The sequence below is a fragment of the Ichthyophthirius multifiliis genome (genome assembly GCF_000220395.1).
Source record: "Ichthyophthirius multifiliis unplaced genomic scaffold scaff_1120509251003, whole genome shotgun sequence".
In the NCBI taxonomy this organism is placed as follows: Eukaryota; Ciliophora; class Oligohymenophorea; order Hymenostomatida; genus Ichthyophthirius; species Ichthyophthirius multifiliis.
This window is the reverse complement of record NW_004086294.1, coordinates 12,341-32,117: the sequence shown is the minus strand read 5'-3', so window position 1 is coordinate 32,117 and position 19,777 is coordinate 12,341. Positions and strand designations below refer to the sequence as shown.

General features: G+C 16.8%; 3 protein-coding genes across 3 annotated transcripts, besides 32 other annotated features; 1 reads left to right on the top strand and 2 right to left on the bottom strand. All coding sequences in view use genetic code 6, as the record gives it.

Annotated features, from left to right (window-relative positions):
• Positions 1-253: 253 nt before the first annotated feature.
• IMG5_127360 (tetrin c, putative) lies at positions 254-2,558 on the bottom strand (the record flags this gene model as incomplete). Its single annotated transcript, XM_004032171.1, has 2 exons — positions 254-732; positions 866-2,558. The coding sequence occupies 2 exons, from the start codon at positions 2,556-2,558 to the stop codon at positions 254-256; spliced, it is 2,172 nt and encodes a 723-aa protein (XP_004032219.1).
• Positions 758-808: a microsatellite.
• Positions 2,559-2,626: 68 nt separating the features above from the next.
• Positions 2,627-2,668: a microsatellite.
• Positions 2,669-2,881: 213 nt separating this feature from the next.
• Positions 2,882-2,915: a microsatellite.
• A 622-nt stretch (positions 2,916-3,537) lies between these two features.
• On the top strand, positions 3,538-9,584 carry IMG5_127350 (tetratricopeptide repeat protein; the record flags this gene model as incomplete). Its single annotated transcript, XM_004032170.1, has 9 exons — positions 3,538-3,550; positions 3,620-4,097; positions 7,066-7,129; positions 7,174-7,259; positions 7,312-7,380; positions 7,885-8,002; positions 8,057-9,236; positions 9,389-9,480; positions 9,525-9,584. The coding sequence occupies 9 exons, from the start codon at positions 3,538-3,540 to the stop codon at positions 9,582-9,584; spliced, it is 2,160 nt and encodes a 719-aa protein (XP_004032218.1).
• Positions 6,320-6,380: a microsatellite.
• Positions 6,361-6,399: a microsatellite.
• Positions 6,498-6,546: a microsatellite.
• Positions 6,712-6,752: a microsatellite.
• Positions 6,798-6,832: a microsatellite.
• Positions 7,262-7,306: a microsatellite.
• Positions 7,276-7,300: a microsatellite.
• Positions 9,242-9,377: a microsatellite.
• A 609-nt stretch (positions 9,585-10,193) lies between the features above and the next one.
• Positions 10,194-10,564, bottom strand: IMG5_127340 (hypothetical protein; the record flags this gene model as incomplete). Its single annotated transcript, XM_004032169.1, has 2 exons — positions 10,194-10,239; positions 10,272-10,564. 2 exons carry the CDS (start codon positions 10,562-10,564, stop codon positions 10,194-10,196), a joined length of 339 nt encoding a protein of 112 aa, XP_004032217.1.
• Positions 10,565-11,265: 701 nt separating this feature from the next.
• Positions 11,266-11,305: a microsatellite.
• Positions 11,306-12,437: 1,132 nt separating this feature from the next.
• Positions 12,438-12,488: a microsatellite.
• Positions 12,443-12,485: a microsatellite.
• Positions 12,489-12,796: 308 nt separating the features above from the next.
• Positions 12,797-12,838: a microsatellite.
• A 43-nt stretch (positions 12,839-12,881) lies between these two features.
• Positions 12,882-12,949: a microsatellite.
• Positions 12,901-12,955: a microsatellite.
• Positions 12,956-13,011: 56 nt separating this feature from the next.
• Positions 13,012-13,046: a microsatellite.
• Positions 13,047-13,883: 837 nt separating this feature from the next.
• Positions 13,884-13,930: a microsatellite.
• Positions 13,885-13,930: a microsatellite.
• A 69-nt stretch (positions 13,931-13,999) lies between these two features.
• Positions 14,000-14,080: a microsatellite.
• A 2,097-nt stretch (positions 14,081-16,177) lies between these two features.
• Positions 16,178-16,217: a microsatellite.
• Positions 16,218-17,826: 1,609 nt separating this feature from the next.
• Positions 17,827-17,900: a microsatellite.
• Positions 17,864-17,899: a microsatellite.
• Positions 17,901-17,987: 87 nt separating the features above from the next.
• Positions 17,988-18,025: a microsatellite.
• A 266-nt stretch (positions 18,026-18,291) lies between these two features.
• Positions 18,292-18,342: a microsatellite.
• Positions 18,343-18,564: 222 nt separating this feature from the next.
• Positions 18,565-18,600: a microsatellite.
• Positions 18,601-18,762: 162 nt separating this feature from the next.
• Positions 18,763-18,815: a microsatellite.
• Positions 18,777-18,836: a microsatellite.
• Positions 18,837-19,026: 190 nt separating this feature from the next.
• Positions 19,027-19,120: a microsatellite.
• Positions 19,121-19,603: 483 nt separating this feature from the next.
• Positions 19,604-19,651: a microsatellite.
• Positions 19,647-19,770: a microsatellite.
• Between the last annotated feature and the right edge of the window lie 7 nt (positions 19,771-19,777).

Below are 19,777 nucleotides of genomic sequence, written 5' to 3'. Positions count from 1 at the left end.
GTTTTCTTCTTACATTTTGTTAAAAATTACGGGAGCATATTGAAAATTAAAAAAAGGAAAAAAAAAAAAATATTAATAATATATATATATAAATATAATATTATTATTTCTTCATAAATATAAAAATATTTTCTATAAAAAAATAACATATATTAATTTATATATTTAAATATCGATTTATATATATATATATATAAATATCAATTAAAAATAATTTAATAGAAATAATATTATATCTATATAAAAAAACTATTCATTTAATAATTCTTTCCTATGAATATCTTGAGATTCTAGATTTTGATTTCGAATCATAAATAATTTTGTTATTCAAAATATGATTTCTAATAGATTTACATTAATCATCATGTTCTTTGACTTTTTCAGCATTATATTAAAATTACTCTAATGCCTATTCTAATCTTTCATATTTATTAATAAGTTCTTAATTCTCAGTATTTCTTAACTATAAAATATGTTTTAGATCTTGAATTTCCCCATTCATTATATTTACTTAGTTTTAATGAGAAGCCTTAATTTATTCAGTCGTAAAATTATTTTAGTTTTCTAATTTTAATCTTAAATCTTCTAATTCTTTCGCTTTTAATTTCTAAAGTTTTAATATATGATCAGCTTATGAATAATATTCATTATTTAATTTTTTAATTTCCCTATCTTAATTTTCCCTTTATATTTTTAAATTTTCTATTTCTTAATCTTTAACACTTATTATTTCTAAAGATAAATTTATATATTATGTTTTTATATATAAATTATTTTATTTAAAAATATTTTTATTTTATATAATTATATATATATATATAATTTTATAAATAATGTTATATTTTTTTTTTTTTTTCTAAAATACCTTAAAATCTTTAAATATCTTATTCTAGATATTTAGTTGCATTTTAAAACTTTTTTTTTTCTTCAATTGAGTTGTTTTTATAAACTTAAAGTTTCATTTTTAAATCTTCTATCAAAATATATTTTTCATTTTACATTTTATCTAAGTTTTTCTTCGTATTTTCATTGTCTTCTTACAAATTATTTATATCTTATTAAAAACCTTCCACGATCTACCCATTTTGCTCTCTATTCTTCACAATCTCATAATTTTTAGAGTTTATGAGTCCTTTTAAAATATCTACTTCACCTTCTAAATATTAAATTTAATCTTTTTATTATCTTTGGAATTCTATATTTTTTTCATTTAGGCAATTATATTTATTATTGATTTATTCAATTTCTTAATTTTTTAAATTTTCAATAGAATTTAAATTATATTTCCAATTTTCAATTTCTTCTTGTAGTTTACAAATTTCTTAATTATAATTTTCCCTTTATAATCCTTTCTCCCTAATCTGATTTTCGATTTCTTCTTATTTGTCAGCCACGATTCTTTACAAAGATTAAATCTCATTATTTAAAGCTTCTAATTGATTTTCATTATGATATTTTAACCCTTCTATGTCCTATAAGTTCTATTTAGCTAATTATTCCTTCACTTCCTATATCTGAGCATTAGCAAAGTTATTATTCACCACAATTTTTTTCTTAAGAGCTTAAATTTCTGCTCTTAAAAGTCCTACTTCTTCTTCAAAATTAACTTTTTATCCTCTATTTTATTCTATCAAGGCTTCAATTTCCCTCGTTTTGACATCCAAAAGGCCTCTAAGTTTATTGATTTCCCCTGACATGACTTCTAGTTCATTATCATGCAATCTCTTGAGACTATCCAACTATTAAAGGGTTTAATTATCTAATTTACTCCTCAAATTTTCCAACTCTTATTAACTTTAAAGTTCCAATTCTGAGATTTTCATCTTTAATTTTTCCCTATCTTCAACTACTCTATTATTTTGATTATTTCCATCATATTTTACCTAAAAAACCTAGCTTTATAAAAGGGCGAATTCTTTTTCTCTTTCTTCTAAAATCTATCGAATTTTTTTCAATTACTCTTCATACAAATCTATATTATTTTTATGACTTTTCTTCATATTTTCAATTTTTTCGTGATGCTCATTCTCTAAACGTTATTTCGTCTCCTCTATAGACCTCACAAGGTTTATTTCTCCTTGTTTTAATTCATCTTTTGCTCTTTAGTTTACCTAAGTAAGCCTTTTTGTTTCCATTTCATAATTAGATTTCATAAATACAATATTATTCATTTGTGATTCGTATTTTTATCTCCATATGTCACTTTCAGCTTTTCTTTAATTTGATTATTTTTATAATATCTCGTTTTCAGAACATAAGGCAGCGTTTTATTTTAATACATTTTCTATTTTTTATTCTAATTCAACAGCTTTTCTAGCACGAAAATTAGCTAGTTCTAAATCAGAATTAGCTTAACATAATTAATTTTCAAGTTAATTACAAAGAGATTTCAAAAGATCTGCTTATGCGGGTTTTTCTCCTGATTATTTGTAATTGCTCTAAGATGGGTTTCTTTTTATGGTTTTAGGAGTGTATTTATCAGAGTTATTTTAGGCTAAGGAAATATCTAATTTCACAGGAGAAGTTGAGTTTAGGTGTATTAAGCGACTATTGTACATTTTTTTTTTTTTTTTTGAATATTTTTATGTTTTTATAACTTTTATTTATTGGTATATTTTTACTTTTTTTTTTAATAAATTTATATTTTATTAGATTTTATATTTTTAATTTTTATTAAAAATTAAATATGCAATTTTTCAATTCTTTTTTATTATAGATTTATATTTTTTTTGTAAATAATTGCTTTTATATTAATAATTATACAAAAATATAAAACATTTATATATAATAATATTTGATATAATTATTTTAAAAATATAAAAAAATATTTTTTAAAAATATATATTTTATAAATAATGAAAATATAATAAAATATTATGTAAATAATATAAACTAAATTAATAATTAAACCAAATACATACAAATATATAATTTATTTGTTTTATCATTTATTATGTAAAAAAACAATAAATTATCTATTAAAAAATAAATAATTTAAATCAACAAAAAAACTAAAAAAAAATTAATTTCATTTTATCACTCAAATTAAAGTAATATCGATAAAAAAGCTATATAAAAATATAAAAAAACGCTCAATATAAAAGTAAAATCGTGAAAAAACTCAATAAAAGTATATCAATAACACTATAAAAAAGCAAAAAAAAACGCACATAAAATAAACTTTCAAAAAAAAAAAAAACGCAAAAGAAAATCAAAATGCAAGCAAGTAAAAAATCTACAAGTTTCTCACTAAAATCCAAAGATGATTCTTCTTAAGAATCCCTTAAAATTTCCCAAATAATTGATAATAAATACCTTTTAAAAAATAAACTCGGCCAAGGTGCATTTGGTTAAGTTTTTAAATCATAAAATATATAGAATTAGCAAATTTCTGCTTTAAAAATAGAAAAGATTAAAAATAATGCATAGTTAATACATCGCGAAATTAAAATTTTAAATGAAATTTAAAATTTATATAAATATGGTTTTCCTCATTTAATTTCCTATGGAAAAATTGACTAATATATATATATTTCAATGACTCTTTTAGGTAAAAATCTAGAATATTTATTTTAAAAATGCAAATGCAATTTTTCCTTAAAAACAATTGTAAATATAGGATTATAAACAATCACTATTTTGGAAAATTTACATAAAAAAAACATCATACATAGAGATATTAAACCCGAAAATTTCGTCATCGGCCCAAATTGTGATTATGATAAGATTTTTTTAGTTGATTTTGGATTAGCCAAATTTTATAGCAATAATAATATCCATATTTCTCTAAAAAAAAATAAGGGAATGATTGGAACTGCAAGATATGCCTCTATAAATGCCCATTTAGGTCTAGAGTAGTCTAGGAGAGACGACTTGGAGTCTCTAGGGTATTGTTTGGTATATTTTTTGAATAATAAGCTACCTTGGTAGAGTGTTTACGGTTAAAGCAAGGAAGAAAAATACTAAAAAATATAAAATATAAAACAGCAATTTTCCAACTATAAATATTTCAAAGAACTACCCTAAGAATTTTTAATTTTTATGAAATATATAAAAGAACTTTAATTCGATGAAAACCCAAACTACGATTTTTTAAGGTAAATCTTACAAAAAATAAAGGAATAAAAGCCAAAAGAATTCATTGAAAAAAAAGAAGAATTCGAGTGGGAAAATCTAAGCGAATATAGAAACCTGAAAAAAAAAAAAAGTTTAAAAGAAAGTAATTTAGAGGTTAAATTCTTGGAAATCCCTTAAAATTAATAATAATCATAAATTATAAGTTTATTATCTAATCTAAGTCTAGAATCGTCTTCCAAAATAAATAATTATGTATTAAGTGAAGATATAATCTAAAATGAAGAAAGTATTAAATATTTTCCAGTTTTATTTAAAGAAAGAAATGTTATTAATACTAAAAATATTATATAAGAAATTAAAGTCAGGTCCTAGATTTTAATAGAAAATTAAAAAATTTAAGAGAATGAAGCTAATGTAGAAGAACATGAATTAGATATTATTAATAAAATAAGATTTTTTATACCTTAATAAGCATTTAAAATTTGAAGTAGAAAGTAAAAATACATATTTAAAGCAAAAAAATAAATTATTTTTAATAAAGAAAAAATAATACTGTACTAAAAATACATTTATATAATTATAAAATAAAAAAAATTAATTAAAAAAAAAAACAGCATAATTTATAACAAAATAATTCCACAAATTCTCTATATAAAAGCCAATTATTAATTACCTATTAAAAATTCTAATCTATAGGCCAAAAAACCATGATATAATACATTTCCTTTAAAAACCCTATAAAATTTCCCAAATTTTCTTAAGAGAACAAATCTCTGACACTATATACTTTATACACAACTAGTTTCAAAATTTTTAATTTTTAAAGACTATAAATCCTTAAATTCCCAATTTATACTAATTAAAATAAACGAATACTTTATTATTTAAATATCAATTTCCACTATCCAGAAGTAATTAGAAAAATACATTTAGGAAATTCCTCATTTTTCGGATATATATCTATTTACAGAATTCCCTTTTTATTACAATTATCATATACTTAAGATAATAGACTTTTAATTGAGTAAATTTTTAATCATCCTCCTTGTTCAGACCCAATAAACTATCATATAGTGTATATAATCCGATAAATTCTTCATTCAGTAAGGTAATTTTGAAATATCCTATGAAGTTCTTTTAGTTAGCAATCATCTAAGATAATAAATATATATAGCTTTTAGAAGCTAATATCAGTTTAAATAATAGAATTTGCTGTTCTTTTTTATCATTTTTTCAAATATATTAATAATGATTGGAGGGGTTTAAAATTGGGGTTGTTATTTAGGAAATTAAGGAAATTTTAAAAGTATATTAAAATAATTGTTTATTGTGTTCTTATATATATTTTAACAATATATATTTTTTTTAATTGTTAAATTAATAAAATTTATATTAAAATTAATGCTTTTATTATAAAATTTATTAATTTTATGGAATATTAAAATATGTATAATATAAATCTTCTAACAATATTTAAATATAATTATATTTTAAATTGTAAATTATTTAATAATAAATTAATAATTGAGTTGTCTATAAAAAAATATTAATCGCTAAATATTATTTAAAGCAAAATAAAAGATATTTTAGTAAAAATTAATTATTTTTATATAAAGGAGCATTATAAATTAAATACATTTTTAAGTAATAGTTTTATTTAAATTTTTTATATAACTTTATATAATTTTCTACGTTTAAAAAGTGCAAATTTATAAATATTAATATAATTATTTATTTTTTTACATAAACATACTTTATTAATAAACATATTATAATTATGAAAATAAATTTTTTATAATAAAAATAAAAATTTAACATTTTTTTTTTAAATTAAAAAAATAAATAATATAAAAATAATATTTAAAACATTTATATCTTATTATCAGATGTTTACATTTTTATTTGTGTAAGTAAAAAATAAAATATCTTTTTATTATATTTATTTAAGTAAGGATGTAAATATTATTAATGTTAAAAAATTAAAATTATAAAAAAGATTGTATAAATAATTAAGATGTTAAAAGTAAAAATTATAGTGTATAAATATTAACTGTAAAATTATAATAGATTTTTGTTCTATAAATAGAGATAGTTTATTAGAACATTTCGATTAAATATAAAAAAATAAAATATAGTAATTAAAAAGTATTAAATATATTTTATATAAATAAATATTAATAATTTATTAAAAATAAAAAAATATTTAAAAAAAGAATTAAAATATTTAATTTTAATAATAATAATTTATAAGTTTAAAAAAAAAAAAAAAAAATTAATTTTAATAAAAAAAAAAAAAAAAAAAAAAAAAAATAAAAAAAAAAATATTATAAAAGTAAATCATAATATAAATATAAAACTATAAATAAAGAAAAAAAATATGGTACATAATATATAAAAATAAAAATTTAAAATATAATAAAATATATATATATATATATAAATATATATATCTATATATATATATAATATTTTATTTATATTTTCACTATAAATTTTATATTTATTAAGTTAATAATTTTTTTATTATTTAATTTCAATACCTTTCTATTTATATTATATATATTTGATAATGAAAAATAAATTTTAAAATAAACATTCTTTTATTTTGATGATCATTTGTTTTAGAATATTATAAACTTATTTATATTTTTTTAACAACTTATATTTTTTTTTAAAAAAATAACATATAGATATAATGACACTTATAAAATAGCACAATTATTATATAAATTTTCATTAATTATATAAATTCATTTTTTATTTTTTTAATATAATACTGTTAAATGCTTTTAAAAAAAATTTAAATTTTTAATTATATATAAAAAATATCATTATATAAATAAAATAAAAAATAAAAGTATATTATTTATTATATTGCAAATAATTTTTTTTTTTAAAAAAAATTTAAAATTACAAATATTTTATTTAAATAATAAATAAATAAATATATTTTATATTAAATCTAATAATAATAATTATTATGTATAGACCAGGATCATCCATATCAAAAGCAAAAATAAACAAATAATCATCAGGCGTAGCTGTCCGTAAAGTAAAACTCTCATAATAATAAAAAAAAAATACAATTAAAAAAAGGTTGAAAACAAAATACCCTAATTAGACGAATATATAAAAAAGCGAGATTGGGTAGGTTCAATAGTTCATTTAGAAAACGAAAGAAGGTAAAAAAATAATTAAAAAAAAAAAAAACAAAAAAAAAAAATATTAATACAGATTAACTGATACAAAAGAAGAAACTTAACTTTGGCATGCTTATTGTTGTTTTCATAATGGAGATTATAAGTAAAATACATAAATAATAATAGTAATAAAAATTTATATGTAGAAAAGCAATCTAAATATATGACGATATGACAAAAAAACCTGAATATAATAAAGTTCTTCATGTATATAAAGCTTGTTGTCATTATGCTTTATGTAATTATGATGAAGCAAAAAGAGAAGTAAAAAAAAAAAAATAAAAAAGCAAAAAAATAATATATAAATATATAAATTAAGGCCCAAAAAGGAACAGAATGTGATTTATAAAACCGTTTAATGTTCCATATAGCCCATAAGAAAAGTGACGAAAAAAATCTCATGGCCTACCACCATAAACTAAATGATACAACATAAGATTAATTATGTTTAGCCGCAATTCATTTTTTACGTTCCCATCATGAAGAAGCAGTAGACATATATAAGAAATTATTATTAGAAAAATAAGGAATATTTAGCCATAAATGTCTATATATCCTTATGTTATTATAAACATAAATAATAATAGTAATAAAAATTTATATGTAGAAAAGCAATCTAAATATATGACGACATGACAAAAAAACCTGAATATAATAAAGTTCTTCATGTATATAAAGCTTGTTGTCATTATGCTTTATGTAATTATGATGAAGCAAAAAGAGAAGTAAAAAAAATAAATAAAAAAGCAAAAAAATAATATATAAATATATAAATTAAGGCCCAAAAAGGAACAGAATGTGATTTATAAAACCGTTTAATGTTCCATATAGCCCATAAGAAAAGTGACGAAAAAAATCTCATGGCCTACCACCATAAACTAAATGATACAACATAAGATTAATTATGTTTAGCCGCAATTCATTTTTTACGTTCCCATCATGAAGAAGCAGTAGACATATATAAGAAATTATTATTAGAAAATAAGGAATATTTAGCCATAAATGTCTATATAGCCTTATGTTATTATAAGCTAGATTACTATGATGTTTCTTTAGAAATTTTAAGTGCTTATATAAACTAAAATCCTTCTTCTATAATAGCTGCAAATCTCAAGGCTGTCAATTAATATTAGCTTTTTTCCGGAAAAATAGCAGAAGATTCATTCAAACCACTCCAATAAGCTTATGAAGGTTCCAATATTTTTGAAGATAACGATTTATTGAGACATAATTTAGTTGTTTTTAGAGGAGGAGAAAACGCTTTGTAAGTCTTCCCCCCTTTAATTGATGTGTTTCCAGAGGCTAGATTGAATTTAGTCATTTACCATTTGAAAAATGGATCTTATTAGGAGGCTTTTACCCTTGTAAAAGACTTAGAACCTTCTGTGCCTCGTGAATATATAATAAAAGGAGTTGTCTATGCCGTTTTAGGTTAAGAAAATGATCAAAAAGAACATTTAAAGGCCGCCTAGTAATTATTTTAATTAGTCGGATCTTCGGCTAGTGAATGCGACACTATCCCTGGCCGTCAATGTATGGCTTCCTGCTTTTTTTTACTGAAATAATTCGAAGACGTGTTAGTATATTTAAAATCAATTCGAAATTTCTTCTAAAATGACGACGATTTTAACTGGAATTATGCTATTGCATGTTCCGGAAACGGACAATATAAAGACTCTGAAGAAGCCTTTACATTAATTTAAAATGAAAAATATAGAAATGATGATACATATATTAGATGGCTTACTAGAACTTATATTATGAATGGAAAACCAAAATTAGCTTGGGAATTATATATTAACATGGAAACTTCAAGTGAGTCTTTTTAACTATTATTACTTATTGCTAATGATTGCTATAAAATGGGACATTTCTATTATGCTGCAAAAGCTTTTGATATTTTAGAAAGATTAGATTCAGAAAGAGATTATGAAGATGCTCTAAGGGGAGCAGTAGTAGGTATTTATATTTATATATATATATATATATATATATATATATTATTAAATATTAATAATTATATAAATAGATATAATAATTTGTTATATAATATATATTATATATATATATATTTATATATCTATATTCATATATTTATATTTATTAAATAGGTGTTTTCTAAATGGTTATTGCTTAGAAAGATTCAAGTGATCATTTAGTTGAAGTTCTAAATATGCTTAAAAGTGGAGGAAATAATCCTTAGGTTTAACTTTTTTTTTTATTTATAAACAATAAAAATAATAATAGGTCGAATATATCTTTAAAGTTGTAAGAAAGTGGGGATAAGAACATGGAGTTTAGATTTGAAAAAACTAAATAAATAATATATAAATATTTTTTTATTTGCTGTATTTTTTTATATTTAATAATAAATATTTATTAAACATTTTTTTTTAATTTATTTTTCTTTTAATATAAAATCAAAATTCTTTTTTCTTTTAATTTCTTTTTTAATAAGAATAAGAATTCGGATTATTTAAATCTCCATTATATCTTAAATGAATAAATTCCGTACTCCTAGTTTTCCTATAATTACCATTTTTAATATTTTTATTATCCTTCATATAAATATCCCTAATTGCATTAATTTAACTTTCCTGCGCTTCAAAATATTTATCTAAAATAATCCAATTATAGTTTCCAGAACAATAAGGGAAAGTAAGCGACCCTAAATAATAATAATAATTAGTATTAATAATACTCTCCATATCTAAGTATTTTCTCAAATCAATTTCTTTTTCTGTAACTTACCCACTCTTAGTATCTATGACTTACTACAAAAACTCATCCTTAGGTGCTTAATTGTTTTTCTTAAATAAAAGACTCAGTACTACTTTAACATTACTCGAAGTCTTAAAACCATAAAAATGGAAAAGCTAAACCTCCATATCAAATCTATCCCCATATATTGTATGTTCAGACGGAGTTCTAAATCTTATATAATCCATTCTAAAAGTACCTGCTGTATTTAAAATTGTTAAATGGTAAATATACCCTAATCCGGTATCATCAACTGAGTTTAAATATACCGTAGTATTTAGTTTTGTAACGTTCATTTTTCCTGGATTATAGTGTGGGAACATATATTGATTTTCAGATATTTATGAATTTTCTATTGTTAAATCTATGGGACTTTATATTAAGGATTTTTTACAATTTTATATATCATCCCATTACCAGTTATCACCGTTGTCTAAGTAATCGTATTTGTTGTATTCTTCGAAATATTGGGAACAGAAAAATAGATTTAATAAAATTTGGAAAATAAATAAAAAAATTTATTACATTTTCTTTTTTTTTTTTTTTTTTTATTTTAGTTTAGTTTATTCTTTTATTAATAATATTATATTTTTTTATTTTATGATTTTTCTTTTTCGCCCCCCCCTCTTTTTAATTTTTAATTACTTTATTTTTAAATAGAATTTTTTTGTGTAAAAGGAAATGTTTATTATAATTTTTTGTTTTTTGTAATTATTTTAATAAATATATATTTTTTAATTAATTTTAAATATAAATTAAAAATAATTAATTATTTAAGATTTTTATTTATAATTAAAATAACAAATTATTTCAGAATAAAATACAATAAAAAAGGTTATTTCCTTAAATTAATAGCTCTTAAACTTTTGTTTAATAAAATAAGTTATTAAAAACATATAATTAATAAATACAGGAACTATATTTTATATAATACCAAAATTTCTATATATTTTTGACTATATAATTTAGCTACTAAAAAATTATATAGTACAAAGCCCTTGTAAAGTCTTAATCATATATATTAAAATATGAATTTTTCAATTTGAAAAAGGAATAATAATGTATTAAGAAATTTAAAAGACTATTTACTAATATAAAGAATTTAAAAATAAATAAAAAAATTGTATATTTCATTAAATATAATCGTATTGTTAATATTATTTCAGTTTTTAATTGTAATTTTCTGATTTATCTTTAACAATTATTTACTTAAATTTATCTACTAAAAAAAACTAAATATAAATTATTTAAAATAAATATTATTATTTTTTTCCAAAAAAAAGCCAACTTTTATAAAGTTTAATTTATTTTTTTATAAAATTAAATATAATATTTATCAAAAATATTAAGCATAAATATACTTTTATAAAATATTTATGAAAAAAACTGTATATTATTATTTCGAAAAGAATTTGAAAACATGGCTTTTAACTAAAACACAGAAACTTGATATTAATTAATACAGAATATATATATATTCAAGAAAATTTAATTATATTATTTATTATTATTATTATAAAATATAATTTTTAAAAAGAATATTAATTGTATAAAAAATAAAAATTACTTAATTTATTAATAATATTTATGTTTTTTTTATAAAAAAACTAAATAAATATTTTAGTTTATTTTTAAGCTAAAAAAAATAATTAACCTTTTACTAAAACATAAATGAATAAATAAACAAAACATGACTTTAATACCATTCTAAATAAAATAAATGAACTCATATAAGATTATATAATATAAGAAATTCCACAATAAAAGCCCAAAAGATATAATCTATATGAAGATTTGAACTTATTAATATATTTTAATAACTAAAATAAATTAAAATTAATAAAAGGCTATCGAAAAACTAATCGAAGATAAAAAAATAAACCCTAGTAGATAATAATAATCAATAATCAAAAGAAATGAAATCCTTAGAAATTTAGATTTAGTAGATTTAATTTAAATATATGATTACCTATTATGTATAAATCAATAGGAAACGTATCTAATTTTCGATAAAAATAAAAAACTACAATAAATTTAATATAAGAAAAGCAACTTTTACATAAACAATATTATTACAGACAAATAAATTAATAATTTTTAAAATTTCCAGTCTAACTTATTCACTCAATAATAATCAAATGAGAAAAATAAAATTAAATAAGTGATTCCGACCCCAAAGTTTAATAAATATAACCCAAATATTTAAAATAATTCTTTTTAAAACTCCTTGTAAAAATAATATCCATAAACTTAAATAAATAATATCTAATTTTTATCAGAATAAAGGAAAAAAATGGAAATTACAAATTAAAAATAAAAAATTGTAAATAATTATTAAACTGTAATATAAAAATGTTTAGAAAAACAAAGTAAAAAATAAACAGAAATTTAAGGTAAAAAATAATAATATTATTAAAAATATAAAAAATAATATTAAAAGTATAAAAATAAAGAACTAAAAAATAAAATAATTAAGAATAATACGAGAATATAATATTATTTTTATCAAAAGAAATGAATTTAAAAAAAGAAGCACTAATATATTTCTTGGATGATATAACATGGGATTTTTAGTTTTTAAAAAAATACTTCTAAAACGGGGAAATATAAAACGAAAATATTATATGGAATCAAAATGAAGATTAAAATATATTATAAAATATTTAAAACATAAATGAAGAAATTATATAAAAATTAGAAAACAAAACATAATAATAAATATAAAAAAGAGTATAATTATTAAAAATAATATGAAAATAATAATAATATATTTAAAATAAATATTTATATAAATATATATATTAATTACAATTTTTTTTATATAATACATTATATTTATTCTATTTTATTTTTAAATATAACTTTTATTTTTTTTAATATTAATTTGATTTTTATAATATTATATTTATTTTCTTTAAGATATATAGATATATTTTTTTTTCTTATATATTATTTTTTAATTTATTAATTTAATTATTTTTATATTTAGTATTTTTATTTTATATTTTTTACGCCTATATAATATGTTTTTTTTAATTTTTTATATAAGAATTAATTTTTTACAAATATATATCTTCAAAATTATGTTGAATTGTTAAAGTTATAAATTTGCATAATTTTTCTCTTTTTAACATGATTAAATTTATTTATTTTTTTATTTTTTTATTTAAAAATAATTTGTTTATTTTTGTTTATATTAACATTATCCAAATAATTATTTTCAATATTAAAAATAAATTATACTTTTTCTTTGAAATTATTATTTTTCTAAAATATTATAAAAATATAAATTTTCTAAATATTGACTTTAAAATTTATATCTAATTTGAAGTCAATAATGAATAATAAAACCAAAGTTTTAAAATTTTAATTATTTACAAGTTATCTCTATCTAAAAAAAGGACTAATTTTTATAAATTTAAATAAAAAAATATACACTTTTATATTTTTTCTTAAATAACATTATAAAAGTAAATTCAGATATTATGATTAATGTATTTATTAATTTATTAATTTTCTAAATAAAATATTAATCTAAATTATATAAATAATTAAAACTTAAGGAAAATAAAACTTTTATTTGAGAATTATTATTTATATAATAATAGATACGTAAAAACAATATTAATTTTTATTTTATTTTTATAAATTGAAAGTAAATTTTTAATAGTTAGTAAATTTAATATATCATTATCTAATTAATAAAGATAAAAAAATTATTCAGAAGAATTATAAATATCATTAGTAATTTTTTATAAAAAAAAGAAAAAAAAAAAATAATCTTAAAAAAAATTTAAAGTTATTACTTAAAATATAAAAAATAAAAATAATATGAATTTATTTTTAAATAAAAAAATAAAAAATATATATAATAAAATAAAAAAATATATATAGACAATTAGTAATAAAATAAATTAATTTTAATATCTTAAAGAAATTTATAAAATAAAAATTTATAATAGATATAAATATAATTATATATATATATATATATATATATATATAAATATATATATAATATATATTTTATATATTTATATATAATTTTCTTTTTTTAAATAAATTTATATATATAATTTTTTATTTATTTTTATTTTATTTAAATAAGTAAACATAAATTATTTTTATATTTAAAATCTTTCATTATTTTTATTAATTTAGAGTTTCTATAAAAAACTGAATATCTTATAATTTTTTTTCATCTACAAAATTTGTTTAATGATATTTAATTCCAAACTTGAATTCAAACTCCTCAATTTCACTATTATTTAGATCGTTATAATTATTAAATTAGATATATTTATATTCAAAATCACACTCTGATAAAAAATTTATACATTAATTATCCAACTATTAAGAATTTAATTTGATTGAGTCTATACTTCCGATTAGAAATGTATAGCTTCCCATAGCTTATATTAAGTTAATTAAGTTAATATTATGTTATTTATTAATATCTACGAATTTTTCAATATACTCAATTTCTTTATTACATAATTCTATTAATTTAATTCCTAAAATATCTTGAATGCTTATAATATTAAATTTATTTGCAATTTCTTAATAAATATTTTTAATCTATTCCCTTTTTTCTTTTGGTAAAATATTTATTAATTTCATCTTTACCTGTTTAGGCACTTCTAATAAAAATGTTTTATTCAAAATCACGAAATTATATTTTTAAAAAAACATCAAAATAATAAAATAATCAATTAATTTTTAACAAATATCCAATATTTCGCTATTATAACTACATTTTTAATATTTAAAAAGCGAATTCCTTGCTTATTGAATAAAATTTATAAATTTTTAACTTTTTTAGTTAAAAAACTCACTCAATTCATATATTAAACATTCTAAAAGATCATCCATATCTTATTCCTATTACTCATTTGTATGATTATTGTTATTTTTTTCATCAAAATCGCTCATAACGACATAATTTTTATATTCATTAATAATATTCTATATATACTGATTACTCGATAGACATGATTAAAACCAATTTTCTCCAAACATGTCCTTCCACGAAATTCTCTCTTCAGGATTTAACTTAAGCATTTTCCTTATTAAATTCTTCCCATCCTCACTTACATTACTTCTAAAAATTATTTAATTTCTAAAAACTAATTATTTTAATTCTTCCAATTACTGACTTTTAGGATTAAAAGGAGGAACCCCTTCCAACATCTAATAAATCATGCACCCAAAAGACCACACATCACATTTATATGTAGTCTTTTAATTAGTTAAAACTTCTGGGGCCATAGTAATATAAGTTCCGACTGTATTTTAATCTAACAAATCGTTTTCTGTGGCTAAGCCAAAATCAGCTAATTTACACTCCAAATTTTTATTTACTAATATATTCGATAATTTCATATCTCTATGTACCACTCCTTAATCTCTCATAGTTAAAAAAGCTAGTAGAATTTGGTAAGAAAATGCTTTTACTAATTCTTCTGGAACTCTATTTTCATTTGTTAGAAATACGTTTTTAATAAATTTATCTAAATCCCCTAATTCACAATATTCTGTTACTAAGTATACGTATTTTCCTTATATATCCTATATTATGTCTTCTAATTTTAATATATGATCGTTATTTAAACGACTTATTAAGTTTATTTCTTAATCAATTTAGTGTTGGTAGTCTTGAGGAAGGTTTTTTTTTATTATTTGTTTAACTGCGACTATCTTTTTTGTTTTTATTTCTTCACATTTATATACGACGGAAAATGCACCAGATCCGATTTCTTATATTATTTTATAATTACTATTGGGAATTATTTAATTTTATTCCATATTTTTAAATATAATATATGTTTTTTATTTTTACTTTTTTATATTATATTAATTTTTTTTAATTTTATTATTGGAATATTTTTTTATAATATATATTCTTTAGGTTTATAATTTATTTATATTTTTTTTTTTATAATTATATAATATAAAAATAAAAATTATTTATTTATTAAGTTTAAAATTAAATTTTGAATTATATTATTTTATAATATTTTTGATTTTAAGTTTATATATAAACTAAATGTATTAATAAAACTATTTTATATTTAATTTAATAAAAATATATAAATTACAATTAGTTTATACAAAAATTTTAACTATTAAAAAATTAAATTATTTTAATAATAAATTTAATTTAAATAGTAATTTAATTTTTTAAACGAAATTATATTATTTATAATAAGAAATTTTGATAATTATATAGAAACAAATGATATAATATAATATTATTTAATATTAAATTATTCAATTATATATAATTCTCCTTCATTTAAATTATTTACTTATTATAATTTTTTTTTTTATAAAGGAAGGAAAAAAAAAACCTATTTGATTATTATTTTTATTTTTAAAAATAAAATAAAAAAATAATAATAACTAAATTACTCTCTAAAATTATTCCCCTTTCCCACTTTTTACCAAAAAAAAAAAAGAAAAAAGAAAATGAGTAATTTAGCCTTTAACATAATAGTATTTATACTGACTTTGTTCTTAATAAACATTAAAACTTTCTTATTAATATACAAAAAGTCAATGAATTATTTTTAATTCTAAAATAAATAATAAAATATAATCATTTATTAAAATATAATCTAAAGCTTTTTGAAAAAATAGAATAGTTTTTGCTTTATTTTTTTGATAAACAAATCTACATTCATTGTATATTTTATTAGACTAAATGCTCAAAATTAATAATTTAAAGAACCATATTTATAGATATTAACATAATAATAATAAATAAAAAACAAAGAAAAAGAAAATGAAGGGGAATTAGAAAGTTTGAAAACCAAAGAAAACAAGAAAGAGTAATCTAAAAAAAAGAAAATACAGAATATAATTCTAAAATTAATTTTAAATATGGAATAAAATCTTTCGAAATAAATAATTTATCCCATTAATAATATAACTCTTAAGTAATTAAAAATAGAGATCATATTTATATCCATAATGATTCTAATATACTAAAATATAATCCTAAAAAGAATACTTAGTTTATGTAAGAATTCATCTTTTCAAATTATTCGTGTATTAATAAAAAATGTCCATGTCTAAAAGCTAGAAAATAAATTCAAAAGTTTAATTTTTTGGAAAAAAACTCTTTTCAAAAAATACTCTTACCTACTATCTATGAGGATATTTTTTATTAATGAATATCGAAAATTTCTTGAATTTTCATGAAAAAAAAAAAAAACTAACTTATATATATATATGAAGTTTATAATAATTTTAAAAGCAAAATTTTTTACAAATAAAAATATACAAAAATTATACATAATATAAAAAAAAATACAAAATGAAACTAAATATATAAAATAAATAACTTTATATATTTCGATTAATAAAAATTATACATAAAAAAATGATTAATATGATTTTTAAATGATATTGTTAACTTTTAAAATACCAGATACTTGTTTACCTTCTTTAGATAAAATTTCTTGCAACTTAGATTATTCATAAAATACTTTCAACTAAACTTAAAAGAGTATTATAAAATGTACTCAAAATCCTTAATTATTTATTTTTTAAAAAAAATTTTAATACTTATATAAATAAAAAAAATAGAAATAAATATAATAAAATAATATTAAATAAATATTTAATCTAAAATTTTAATTAATATATATCAAAATAAAATGAAATATCTGATTTGTATTAAATTTAATAAAGGCAAATTTTTAATATACGAAATAAAAAATATATAAAAAGAAACAAAAATAAAAATGATAATAATATAAAAAAAAATATTGTATATATATGAAAAATATAAAAATATATTTATGTAAATATTTATTTATAATAATATATATAAGTATATATAAATATATATATATATAATTTTTTAATTTTAAATATATTATTTTATATAAATTAAAAATTAATTTTTGAAAATATTTTATAAATATTTTTTTTTTTATAAAAAGTTAATATTTATATTTTCATTATAATTTTTATATTTTTATAGAATTTTAATTTATCTCTTAACTAATATTGGCAAATTCTAATTATAAATTATTATAAGCAAATCATTTTAGTAGACTAAACTTTTTAATTTTCATTATTTGTTTATAAATAGAAACTATTAAAAGTAATATATTAAGTATAAGCCTATAAAAAAATAATATTAATACTAAAATTATTTTTTAATAGGATATTAAGACTTAATTTTTTTACTTTAATTATAACATGTATGTAGGAATATAAATTTATTTTCGTGATTTATTTTAAATATATTTTAATAATAATAATTTATAAGTTTAATATAATTAATTATTGTTTATTTCATATATCACAATTACTTATATATAATAAATTGAATTATAATTATAAGTTAAGATTTTTTATTTTATAAAATAAATTTCAAATAAAAAATATAAAGGCTTAATAAAAAATCTAAAGCTAAAATTTTATAAAAAATTAACTTTTAAGATTGTTTAATTATAAAAATTTTTTTTTAAAAAAAAATAAAAAATAATTAAATTATGTATTTTTATTCAAAAAAAAAAATAAAAATTAAAAATTAAAAATTAAATAATTATGTTAATGATGTATAAAATGTTAATAAAGTAATCATTAAAAAATTATTAATAAATTAACAAAGATAAAATATGTAAATATTTTAATATAAAAAAAATATAATTAATATGTGTTTTTATGTTAAAATAAACAAAATAATTTTTTAATATTTATAAAAATCAATAAAATTTATTAAGTAAATATTTAAAAAAATTTATATAAAAAATTATAAAAAAACATTAATAAATAAATAATATACTTAAACCTACTAATATATAAATAATTAAAAATATATAAAAAAAGATGTAATATTTAAATTTTAAATATATTATATTATTTAAAAATAGCATTAATAAAAAAAATATTTAATAAAAATTAAAAAAATTTATAACCACAACATTAAATAAATGTTAAAAAAAAAAAAATATTTATATTTTTTAATGTAAAAATATTATAAATATATATATAAATATATAAATGTAAATGATAATATATATATATATATATATATATATATATATATATATATATATATATTTATAAATAAAAAACAGATCATAAATGATAAAATAAAATGAAAAAAAAAAAGGAATATAAATTTATACAAATATTAATTTTAGTTTAGATAAAAACATTAATTTTCCTCTTTAAAAAACTCCAGTTTAATCATAAAGAAATATTTATAGTCCAATAAATTTAAATTTTAAAAAATTTTCCAATTAAAATTTTTTTTTTGCAAACAATAATGCTCACAATAAAATAAATAACATTCCCAATTTTTATAGTTAATAAAAGAAAATAACTAATTAAATTTTATAAAAAAAGCGCACTCATACATAAGAATCCAAAAATTAATTTTTTAACGGAAAATAAACCTTCAAAAAATTTAAAACTTTTTATATTTCCCCTCTTAAAGAACTTCATTATAAAGAATAATAATAATTTAATAATTATGCAAATAAAATTATATAAATAGAAGGTTTTAATAAATAAGGGCAAAAAAAAAAAATAATTATAAAACCATAAACTAAATAAATAATAACTAATTAAAATAATATTTAAAAAAATAATAATGAATAAGAATAAGAATAAGATTAAGATTAAGATTAAGAATAAGAATAAGAATAAGAATAAGAATAAGAATAAGAATAAGAATAAGAATAAGAATAAAAATAAAAATAAGAATAAGAATTTTAATA